Source organism: Bison bison, unplaced genomic scaffold (assembly GCF_000754665.1).
Source record: "Bison bison bison isolate TAMUID 2011002044 unplaced genomic scaffold, Bison_UMD1.0 scf7180017864471, whole genome shotgun sequence".
Taxonomy (NCBI): domain Eukaryota; kingdom Metazoa; phylum Chordata; class Mammalia; order Artiodactyla; family Bovidae; genus Bison; species Bison bison.
In genome coordinates, this window is record NW_011495032.1 from 5,885,240 (window position 1) to 5,898,158 (window position 12,919).

General features: G+C 37.9%; 1 protein-coding gene across 4 annotated transcripts in view; it reads left to right on the forward strand.

Moving 5' to 3' along the window:
- EPB41L5 (erythrocyte membrane protein band 4.1 like 5) overlaps positions 1-12,919 on the forward strand; it is a 164,441-nt gene that overhangs the window by 26,435 nt on the left and 125,087 nt on the right. For all 4 annotated transcript variants that reach the window (XM_010860803.1, XM_010860804.1, XM_010860805.1 and 1 more), the window contains one exon: positions 5,727-5,831. In XM_010860803.1, coding sequence (XP_010859105.1) covers positions 5,727-5,831 — 105 coding nt within the window. The remainder of the gene's footprint in view (positions 1-5,726; positions 5,832-12,919) is intronic.

A 12,919-nucleotide genomic window follows, 5' to 3' on the forward strand; every position in this document is an offset into this window, starting at 1 on the left:
TTGGAGAAGACTCTTGAGAGTCCCTTGGACTGCAAGGAGATCCAACCAGTCTATTCTGAAGGAGATCAGCCCTGGGTGTTCTTTGGAAGGAATGATGCTAAAGCTGAAACTTCAGTACTTTGGCCACTTCATGCCCAGTTGACTCATTGGAAAAGACTCTGATGCTAGGAGGCATTGAAGGCAGGAGGAAAAGGGGATGACAGAGGATGAGATGGCTGGATGGCATCACCAACTCGATGGACATGAGTTTGAGTGAACTCCGGGAGATTGTGATGGACAGGGAGGCCTGGCGTGCTGTGATTCATGGGGTCGCAAAGAGTTGGACATGACTGAGCGACTGAACTGAACTGAATTGAACTGACATCCATTCAGTCTTCTTAGAGAACGGAGTTAATTGCTTGGGTGTGATGAAGAAATCCACAGAAATCAGAATAGGTGTAGACCCAGAATGACTTTCAGGTGTGAGGGTTAAAACTGTAAAACTCTCAGAAGGAAACATGGGGGAAAATCTCCATGACATTAGATCTGACAATGGTTTTTTGAAATGACGATAAAATACAGGCCGCAGAAGAGAATATAAATAAGTTAGACTTCATCCTGAGAAACCTGTATCCAGGACAAGAAGCAGCAGTTAGAATTGGGTATAGAATATCAGACTGGTTCAGAATTGGGAAAGGAGTACATCAAGGCTGTATATTGTCACCTTGCTTATTTAACGTATATACAAAGTACATCATGAGAAATGCCAGGCTGGTTGACTCACTAGCTGGAATCAAGATTGCTGGGAGAAATATCAACAACCTAAGATATGCAGGTGACACCACACTTACGGAAGAAAGCAAAGAGGAACTAAAGAGCTCCTTGATGAAAGTGAAAGAACAGAGTGAAGAAATTGGCTTAAAATTCAACATTCAGAAAACTAAGATCATGGCATCCAGTCCCATCACTTCATGGCAAATAGATGGGGAAACAATGGAAACAGTGACAGACTTTATTTTGGGGGGCTTGAAGATCACTGCAGATGGTGACTGCAGCCGTGAAATTAAAAGACACATGCTCCTTGGAAGAAAAGCTCTGATCAACCTAGACAACATATTAAAAAGCAGAGCCTTTACTTTGCCAGCAAAGGTCCATCTAGTCAAAGCTATGGTTTTTCCAGTAGTCATGTATGGATGTGAGAGTTGGACTATAAAGAAAGCTGAGCACTGAAGCCTTGATGCTCTTGAACTGTGGTGTTGGAGAAGACTCTTGAGAGTCCCTTGGACTGCAAGGAGATCCAATAAGTCCATCCTAAAGGAAATCAGTCCTGAATATTTATTGGAAGGACTGATGTTGAAGCTGAAACTCCAATACTTTGGCCACCTGATGCAAAAAGCTGACTCACTAGAAAAAACACCCTGATGCTGGGAAAGATTGAAGGCGGGAGAAGGGGATGACAGAGGATGAAATGGTTGGATGGCATCACCAACTCAGTGGACATGAGTTTGAGTAAACTCTGGGAGTTGGTGATGGACAGGGAGGGCCTGGCGTGCTGCAGTCCATGGGGTCACAAAGTGTCGGACACGACTGAGCAACTGACTGAACTGAAGATATGCAGAAAATACCACTTTAATGGCAGAAAGTGAAGAGGAACTAAAGAGCCTCTTGATGAAGGTGAAAGAAGAGAGTGAAAAGGTAGGCTTAAAACTCAGCATTTAAAAAATGAAGGTCATGGCATCTGGTCTTATCACTTCGTGGCAAATAGAAGGGGAAAAAGTGAAAACAGCGCGAGACTTTATTTTATTGGGCTCAAGAATTACTACCGACAGTGACTGCAGCCACAAAATTAAAAGATGCTTACTTCTTGGAAGGAAAGCTGTCACAAACCTAGACAGTGTATTAAAAAGCAGAAACATCATTTTGCCCATGAAGTTATAGTCAGAGCTGTAGTTTTTCCAGTAGTTATGCACAGATGTGACAGTTGGACCATTAAGAAGGTGGAGTACTGAAAAATTGATGGTTTTGAACTGTGCTGCTGGATAAAACTCTTGAGAGTCCCTTGGTCAGCAAGGAGATCAAACCAGTCAATCCTAAAGGAAATCAGTCCTGAATATTCATTGGGAGGACTAATGCTGAAACTCCAGTAGTTTGGCCACCTGATTCAAAGAGCTGACTCATTGGAAAAGACCCTGGTGCTGGGAAAGGTTGAGGGCAGAAGGAGAAGGTGGCAACAGAGGATGTGATGGTTAGATGGCATCACTGACTCAGTGGACATGATTTTGAGCAAACTCTGGAAGATGGTGAAGGACAGGGAAGCCTTACGTGCTGCAGTCCATGAGGTTGCAAAGTGTGGGATGTGACTTAGCTAAAGAACAGCAACATAAAAAATAAAAGTAGCTTACTTTAAAGGACATTCACTATCAAGTGAGTAAGAAGACAACTCAGAATTGCAGAAAAGATTTGCAAATTGTGTATCTAATACACAAAGATGAATATATAGAATAGATAAATACAACTCAGCAGCAAAAAGCAAGTCAAATAAAAAATGGGCAAAAGACTGGAAGAAATATTTCTCCAAAGAAGATATGCAGATGTCCAGTAAGCACATGAAGCATGCTTAACATGACTAGGCATTAGGGAAATGTAAATCAAAATCACAACAGAGAGACTTTCCTGGTGGTCTAATGGTTAAGAATCTGGCTGGCAATGCAGGGGACAGGTTCGATCCCTGATCCAGAAAGATCCCACATGCCATGGGACAGCTAAGCCTCTGCACCACAGATACTGAGCCAATGCCCTGAGGCCATGTTTGCACCCTAGAGCTCGTGCTCCACAACAAGAGAAGCCACTGTAGTGACAAGCCCACATAGTGCACCTAGAGAAAGTCTGAGCACAGGAACAAGACCCAGCACAGTCCCCTTCCCCCCCAAAAAAAATTAATCATGTGAGATACCGTTTTACATCCATTGTGTTGGCTATTACCCACACAGAAAAAGAAAGTGCATAAAATAACAAGTATTATTTAACAAATTGAAAGATAAAAACTATATGATTATCTCAATAGATGCAGAGAAAGCCTTTGACAAAATTCAACATCCATTTATGATTAAAAACTCTACAGAAAGCAGGCATAGAAGGAACATACCTCAACATAATAAAAGCCATATATGATAAACCCACAGCAAACATTATCCTCAATGGTGAAAAATTGAAAGCATTTCCCCTAAAGTCAGGAGCAAGACAAGGGTGCCCAGTCTCACCACTACTATTCAACATAGTTTTGGAAGTTTTAGCCACAGCAGTCAGAGAAGAAAAAGAAAGAAAAGAAATCCAGATTGGAAAAGAAATAGTAAAACTCTTACTGTTTGCAGATGACATGATCCTCTACATAGAAAACCCTAAAGACTCCACCAGAAAATTACTAGAGCTAGTCAATGAATATAGTAAAGTTGCAGGATATAAAATTAACACACAGAAAGCCCTTGCATTCCTATACACTAACAGTGAGAAAACAAAGAGAAATTAAGGAAGTAATTCCATTCACCATTGCAACGAAAAGAATAAAATACTTAGGAATATATCTACCTAAAGAAACAAAAGACCTATATATAGAAAACTATAAAATACTGATGAAAGAAATCAAAGAGGACACAAATAGATGGAGAAATATACCATGTCCATGGATTGGAAGAATCAATATAATGAAAATGAGTATAGTACCCAAAGTAATCTGTAGATTCAGTCCAATCCCTATCAAGCTACCAATGGTGTTTTTCACAGACCTAGAATAAATTTCACAATTTGTATGGAAATACAAAAAACCTCGAATAGCCAAAGCAATCTTGAGAAAGAAGAATGGAACTGGAGGAATCAACCAGCCTGACTTCAACCTCTACTACAAAGCTACAGTCATCAAGACACTATGGTACTGGCACAAAGACAGAAACATAGATCAATGGATCAAAATAGAAAGCCCAGAGATGAATCCACGCACTTATGGATACCTTATCTTTGACAAAGGAGGCAAGAATATACAGTGGAGAAAAGATAATCTCTTTAACAAGTGGTGCTGGGAAAACTGGTCAACCACTTGTAGAAGAATGAAACTAGAACACTTTCTAACACCATGCACAAAAATAAACTCAAAGTGGATTAAAGATCTAAATGTAAGACCAGAAACTATAAAACTCCTGGAGGAAAACATAGGCGAAACACTCTCTGACATAAATCATAGCAGGATCCTCTATGACCTACCTCCCAGAGGAATGGAAATAAAAGCAAAAATAAACAAATGGGACCCAACTAAAAAGCTTTCAATAAAGGGAACTATAAGCAAGGTGAAAAGACAGCCTTCAGAATGGGAGAAAATAATAGAAAACGAAGCAACTGGCAAAGAATCTCAAAAAAATACAAGCAAGTCCTGCAGCTCAATTCCAGAAAATTGAGCATGGTGTTCTGTCTTGATGAAGGGATGGCAGTTTATCAAATAGAAAGGAGATGTTGCAATAGGAAGTGCAGGAAAAGCAGTGGACAAATTGTAAGTCATCAAGTCATCAATTAAAAAGCAGAAACTGATGATTCAATAAAAAAGCCAGCTACATTTTTTTTTAATAGGAAATAGTCTTAAATAATTTAAAGCTATATAAGAGAGGGACATGGATAGGACATATATAAAGATTGAGGATATGTAGGTTATATTTGTGGATAGTCACCAATTAGAAATTACAGCTGAAAAATTGTGGACTGATCTGCTGGTCCAGTGGTTAAGTCTCCATGCTTCCAACGTAGGGGGCACAGGTTCCATCCCTGCTCGGGGAACTATGATCCCACATGCCACATGGTACAGCCAAAAATAAAAACTTTACTGATTAATTTAAAAATAGCAATATATACCTTTTGTAGGTTAACAGAAGTAGCATTTTTATGAAGAGTCTTACTGAACAGCATAGAAATTTAGTGAGAAGAGTGTTTGCAAATTTCTTTAATGCCTGATTTAATAGACTGTACTTAGGTCACTTACCTGCTGTTATAATACACTTTTTGCAATATGTTCTGATTGAGGGTACATGAGGAGAATCCTGGGACCATGTGGATCTTTTGTGTGGTTATCCCTCAGAGGTCCTGAGATCATACTTTACAACCTGCTTTTTCCATGCAAGTTTCTTTATCACCTTGACTCCCTCCAGTTTGGTGACGTCTTGTTGATCTCAGTAGTTTACTGCTGTCTGCGTTCCCTCCCACTTTCCATTTCTGCTTTTGTTATTTCCCACTACATTCAAGTCCAGTTTAAGGCTGATCTTCATGTCTTCACTGACGATTCTAGTTTCAGTGACTCTTCTCTTTGGCAAATAGTTAGTTTCACATGGTTGGTGCTTAAGTGTTCTAAGTTTTCTTGTTTTCTCTTTCCAGCTACATTATAAAGCTCCTTTAAAATAGGGACCCTAAAAATTGAAAAGATAAAGCAAGAGTTTCTCCTTACGTTAAGTGTTAGGTGTAGAAAGTAATACTTATTGGTTGATAGGCAGTAGCACTGTCCAGGAAAGCAAATAATAGATCACAAACTCTTTTCTGGTCTTAAAGGGCTTACTGGAAAACCATAGTGTCTTCCCCATTACCTGCTACATGGTTATGCTTTTGGTGTTGCAGTTAATATTTCTTTTAAGAGCTCTTGTGTAATTAAAACTATCTTCAATGCAGGCTTGTTGATCTTTTAAGCCACTCACTGATTTATTTTCTTGCCATTTCAGAAAAAAGCCAAAGGACAAGAGCTATTTGATCAGATTATGTACCACTTGGACCTTATTGAAAGCGACTATTTTGGACTGAGATTTATGGATTCGGCACAAGTAGCGGTGAGTATCTGGTTTTTGGAGGTTCTAAAATGGGGACAGAAATGGAAAATGTCAGATGATGTTCTCGGTGCTAGAAGGTTGCATATACTTAAATGTCTTCTTTTTTCCTGTAATTTTCTTGGAATAACCCGAAGTGCTTATTTATTATTTTTTTAAAAAAAGGTCTAACCCTAAGCCATATTCCCAGAGCATGATCTCTGCAAATGAGGCTTGGAAATCTCAACCACTGGATTGGTCTTGAGCAGACTAGAGTGAACACTGTGTGAGGGCACGGGAGTTTCTTGGGCTCTTGGGTGAATGATAGAAGTTCCTTGTTTGCAATTAAGGTGAATATTGAACTAAAATATTCCTAATATCCCTTCCAGCTCTGTGATTCTCTGTCTATAAATAGATGCTCTTTGATGTGCATTTCAGGTGAGAGAACAGTGTATATAATAGGAAGTTGGGGGCTTTTCAAAGAATTTGTCCAGTATTTGAAAAAAAGTAGTGATTAAGATTGGAAGATGAATCAGTGGCTGCATCATCCACACTGAGCTGCAGAAGTGTTAATAATAAATTGGCAGTATTCTCTAATAACTGGGATTAGGGGTTTTTCAGTCAGGGAGGTTATATTTTGCTTTACAAAGTTTTACATAGGAATATTTTGTAGCATTGTTTGGAGTGGACAGAGATGAAAGTCAGAGTCAGTGCAAACATTTTGGGGATAAAAGTGATACTAGGGTCTAGAGTAGGGCATTTGCAGGGGTGGGGGGGCAGAAGAGGGATATCAGGACATTGAGCCTTGTTTTCTGGACATCTGTGATGGTGTTTCTGTGTTTAGTGACACAATAACTGCAGTGTTTAGAACCACAGGAGCAATATATATTCTATAAGAATCTCAAGTTCCTTTCAAGTGGGTCTGTGTGTGTGTGTATGTGTGTGAGGGTGATATGGTGTGATTGATAAATTAACTGGAATACCTCTATTAGATACTTAACAAAACCCACATTTCTTGGAGGTGAACTCCTAGACTGGCTTTATAGAGCATCTTCAGTAAATGTACAGCTATTAATAATGTCAGCTTCACTTGTTTTCTCTGATTTCCCCTGCAATTTAAAAAAAGCATGAGCATTTATTTACAGAGAATTGGTTAGGTAAATTTTGATACATCTTTACAATGGAATATCTGCAGCTCATTAAAAATGGTGATTTTTAAGTGTGCTAATTGACATGAATGATGTAAAAATTAAAAGGATTTATAAAATAACTTATAATAAAGCCCACTAGGCTTCTCTCTCTATAGAATTCTCCAGGTAAGAATACCAGAGTGGGTAGCCATTCCCTTCTCCAAGAGATCTTCCCAACCTAGGGACTGAACCTGGGTCTCCTAAATTGCAGGTGGATTCTACCACTTGAGCCACCAGGGAAACATATAAAATAACTGAATTTTTCTATTTTTAAGGAATTCTGGGTTTATGTTCACACATAAACATGAAAAAATTTGAAAAGCTATTTTCTCTAGTTTGAGTTCTGATCTCTGGATGGATGTTGTATAAGAGGCATTTCTCTTATTTCTTATTAATCTTATTTCTGTTCTATTAGACGAAATCCACTAAGGGTAGGAAATGAATCTTAGTTACCTCTGCTATCCAGTATGTATTAAGTAATAAACTAGACTGTTTATTGAATTTAATTCTAATCTGCTACTTAGTTTGATACAGGCTTGGTTGACTATTGAGTTTAATATCATTAAACTCTCATCTCCAGAGAGTTTAAGTCTTACATTCAGATGAAACAACAAATGATTTTGGAGATAGATAGTTTGTGCAGCTTCCTGTTTTTTTGAGGAGTCAATATTAGGTTTTAGGTACTTTCTTTCCGTTTCTTAACATATTTAAGTAATTATGAGAAGAAACAGACATGCAGCTGTTCCTGAATTGCATTATTTGTTCTTTTCTAATATCAGTACTTACTGAATTACTAGATCCTGTAGTTTTTCCTCTCATTTGATTCACATGGTTATAACAAATGTCTGGTAAAGCCAGCATTAGAACTTGTAATCCCTACTCTTTTTAGTTTTAGTTTATGCCTCCTAATGTGCAGAAATCTAGGCATTAAGATTAAATTTAAATAGCATTACATTTTCCAGTCTCTACTCTTGCCAAAAACTCTGTAAATTAAACTGTAAGAACAATAATTGGGAAATGAAAGCTATTAAAAATCAACTCTAGACAACACTTCAAATACTCTTAAAGTGTTGACTCACTTGATTCCGTAACGGTCTTAGGACATAAGTAAACATAGAGATAGATGATTGTCAGTTGTTTTTAGTGTGGCCAGATTTAACCCCAGAAGTAAACAAAATTTATACTTGACAAACAATTCAGTTTATCAGTGAAGATAGAGAACTTGGTAGATCATGTGGCTTTTTTGGTGAGGATCATCTGTGTAAACTAAGTTAACCCGTGGTTTCCATAACTATTTATCATACTTACTTTGTTGACATAACTATAAAATCTAAAGGGAATGAGGGTGAAAAAGAGCCAAGGAATTACATGCTACAGTTTAACCTTGGATATGTGGCATGTCCATATTTGTAAAATTAATGTGTTAAAATTTAGTTTATGGATCATTTTAGATCAGCCCAAGATATGTATGATTGTAATTATGCATTCATTAAGGAGATAGTCAAAGTAAATTGATGAGGTCATAGTTCACTTTTCTTCCTATGTAATCAGATGAGTTTGCTGTTTTTTAAGTTACTTACTTTTGGTTGCACTAACTCATTTTAGTTGAAACAGTAGTGCATTTACAGAAAAGTTGCAAGAATAATATGAGTAATTATTTTTCAGGAATCATTTGAGAGTTGCAAGTATGATGTCCCATTTCCCTTGAATTTCCTACAGAGAAGCATGTTCTCCTGCACAACTCAATATAGTCATCAAAATCAGGAAGTTATTGTGACATTACCACTATCTAATCTTCAGACCCCATTCAAATTATGCCTGAGAGTGTCATTTATAGCCAGAGGTTCACTGTTACCAGTTGCTCCCCATTCCTCCTCCCCACAGCTCCTGGCAAATGCTAATCTTTCTGTTTGTGTGAATTTGCCCATTTTGAGACTTTCATAGAAATGGAATCATGTAATTTGTGGCCTTTTGAGTCTGAAAATGCACTTGGCATAATGTTTTCAAGGTTTATTCATATTGTAGCATATATCAGTACTTGATTCTTAACAGCCGAATAATATTCCACTGAATGGATATACCACATTTTTATTCGTTCACTGATACACATTTAGGTTTATTCATTTTTGGCTGTTATAAATAACACTGCTGTGAACATTTGCACACAAGTTTTTGCACTCAACATAACTCTTAAATTCTTTTGGATACGCATCTAGGAGTGGAACTACTGGATTATAAGGTAACTTTATGTAGAAATTTTTGAAGAACTGCGAAATTGTTTTCAGTAGTGACTGTACCATTCTGCCTTCCTATCAGCAGTGTATAAGAGTTCCAATTTCTACATGTCCTCACCAACATGACATTCTCCCTTCTTTTTTTTAAAGATCCCCGCCACCCCCCCCCCCCCAAACATGTATTTATTTGGCTGTTTTGGGTCTTATTTGTGTCCTGTGATGTTTGGACTCTGTACTTATGGCATGTGGGCTCCAGAGCTGCTCTATGACTTGTGAGATCCTAGTTCCTTGACCAGAGACTGGACCTGCATCCCCTGCATTGCAAGGCAGAATCTTAACCAGTGAACCACCAGTCAAGTCCCTCCCCTTCTTTGTGATTCTGATCATACCAGCTGGTATAGAGTGGTCTCATTGTAGTACTGATTTGCACTTCTCTGATAGAAAAGTTCTTCTCTGATAGCATCTGTTCATGTGCTTGTTGATCGTGTGTGTATCTTCTTTGGATAAATGTCTGTTCAGATTTTTTATCCACTTGAAATTCAGTTATTTCCTTCTTTTTGAGTTGTAAGAGTTAAACTATTACCTAGTCCATAGTCACCAACATTTATACATATTTTCTTCTTTATCCATTTGGAGTTAATTTTGGTATAAGCTCTAAAGTGGGGGGGGTCAAACTTCATTCCTTTACATGTGAATGCATGTGGATATCCAGTGATCCTAGAACCACTTGTTGATAAGATGGTTTTTCCCCATTGAATGGTCTTGGCACACTTATTGAAAGTCAGTTGAGCATAGATATTTGGGTTTTTTCCTGGGTTCTGAGTTCTGTTACATTCATCTATATGTTGCTTCTTATACCAGCACCACATTGCCTTCATGTGGTGAAGTAAGTTTCAAACTTAATTACTTTGTAGTAAGTTTGAAAATTGGGAAATGCGAGTCCTTCAATTTCATTCTTCTGTTTTAAGATTGTTTTGGCTGTTCTGGGTCACTCATACCTCCCATATATATTTTGGATCAGCTTGTCTATTTCTGCAAAGAGGGCAGTTGGGAGTTTTGATGAGAATTACACTGAATCTGCATATCTGTTTGGGAAGTATTGTCATCTTAACAACGTTAAGTCTTACACATGAATTATGTTTTTATATTTCTAAAGCAGTGTTTTATAGTTTGTTTACACATCTTTCATCTCCTTGGCTAAACTTACTCATAAACATTTTATTCCTTTGATGTTATTGTAATATGTAATTTTTTTAGTATCATTTTGGATTTAGTTTGGATTCTAGTATATAGAATTCATTTTTATATATGTTTCTTATATCTTACAACCTTACTGAACTTGTTTATTAGTTTTTTTGTGTTTTATGTATAAGATCATGTTATCTACAAATAAAGGATAGTTTTAACTTCTTCCTTTTTAGTCTGAATGCCTTTTATTCCTTTTTCTTTTCACTTAATCTCTTTTTCTTACCTGAGTGCCCTGGCTTGAACATTTAGTAAAACATTGAATAGAAGTGTTAAGGGTGGTCATTGTTGTCTTATTCTTGATCTTATGGGAAGTGTTCAGTATTTCACCATCAAGTATGATGTTACCTGTGGGATTTTTCTAGATGCCCTTTATCATTTTATCATGAAATTGTGTTGGGTTTTGTTAAATGCTTTTTCTGCTGAGAGGATCATATGATAGATTTCCTGTATTCTGTTAATATGATATATTACTTTGACCATATTTGATGGTATGTTGAATCATTGTTGCATTTCTGGGATAAATCTCACTCGTGGTGTAAAATTCTTTATATATGTTGCTTGCTTTGATTTTGTTGAGGACTTTGATGACCATATTCATAAGGATATTGGTCTATAGTTTTTTTGTGTGTTTTTTTTCCCTTGTGATACCTTTGGTTTCAATAAGAGAAGTACTGGCATCAGAATGAGTTGGAAAGTCTTCTTTCTTCTATTTTTTTGAGGCTCTCCTGAAGGATTGGTATTAATTCTTACTTCAACACTCGGTAGAATTCACCAGTGAAGCCCTGGGCTTTTCTAGAGCTTTTTGATTAGCGACTCAGTCTCTTTACTTTTTACAGGTATATTCAGATTTTCTGTTTCTTCAGTTTTTAAACCAGGCAACTTTAGAGAGCCAAAGGTGGACTTAATGGATGAGAGGTTGGGATAATAGGAGTAAACCAGGATTATTCTGGCATACTAGGATTTCTTGTTAAATCACTAAGTCTTGTCCCACTCTTTGTGATCCCATGGACTGTATCATGCTGGGTTTCCCTGTCCTTCACTATCTCCCAGAGTTTGCTCAAACTCATGTCCATTGAGTCAGTGATGCCATTCAACCATCTCATCTACTGTTGTCCCCTTCTCCTCCTGCCCTCAGTCTTTCCCAGCATCAGGGTCTTTCCCAGTGAGTCGGCTCTTCACATCAGGTGGCCAAAGTATTGGAGCTTCAGCTTCAGCATTAATTCTTGCAGTGATTATTCTGGGTTGATTTCCTTTAGGATTGGCTGGTTTGATCTCCTTGCTGTCCAAGGGACTCTCAAGAATCTTCTCCAGCACCACAATTTGAAAGCATCAGTTCTTCAGCACTAAGCCTTCTTTAGGGTCCAACCTTCACATCCATACATGACTACTGGAAAAACCATAGCTTTGACTATATGGACCCTTGTCAGCAAAGTAATGTCTCTGCTTTTTAATACACCATCTAGGTTTGTCATAGCTTTCCTTTCAGGGAACAAGCATCTTTGAATTTTGTGGCTGCAGTCACTGTCCGCAGTGATTTTTGAGCCCAAGAAAAAATATGTCACTGTTTACACTTTTCCCCCATCTATTTGCCATGAAGTGATGGGACCAGATGTCATGATCTTCGTTTTTTGAATGTTGAGTTTTAAGCCAGCCTTTTCACTGTCCTCCTTACCTTCAAGAGGCTTGTTAGTTCCTCTTCAGTTTTTGCCATTAGGGTGGTGTCATCTGTGTATCTGAAATTGTTGATATTTCTTCTGGCAATCTTGATTCCAGCTTGTGATTCATCCAGCCCAGCATTTCATGTGATGTATTCTGCATATAAACAAGGAAACGATATATATAGCCTCGACCTACTCCTTTCCCAATTTTGAGCCAGTCAGTTGTTCCATATAAGGATCTGTTGCATTTTGACCCCATACCAGTTTCTCAGGAGACAGGTAAGGCAGTCTGGTTGGTATTCCCATCTTTAAGAACTTTCCACAGTTTGTTGTGATGGAAGCACAAGCCAGAATCAAGATTGCCAGGAGAAATATCAATAACCTCAGATATGCAGATGACACCACCCTTATGGCAGAAAGTGAGGAGGAACTAAAGAGCCTCTTGATGAAAGTGAAAGAAGAGAGTGAAAAAGTTGGCTTAAAGCTCAACATTCAGAAAACTAAGATCATGGCATCCGGTCCCATCACTTCATGGCAAATAGATGGGGAAAGAGTGGAAACAGTGTCAGACTTTATCTTTTTGGGCTCCAAAATCACTGCAGATAGTGACTGCAGCCATGAAATTAAAGGACGCTTACTCCTTGGAAGGAAAGTTATGACCAACCTAGATAGCATATTGAAGAGCAGAGACGTTACTTTGCCAACAAAGGTCTGTCTAGTCAAGGCTATGGTTTTTCCAGTGGTCATGTATGGGTGTGAGAGTTGGACTATAAAGATTGCTG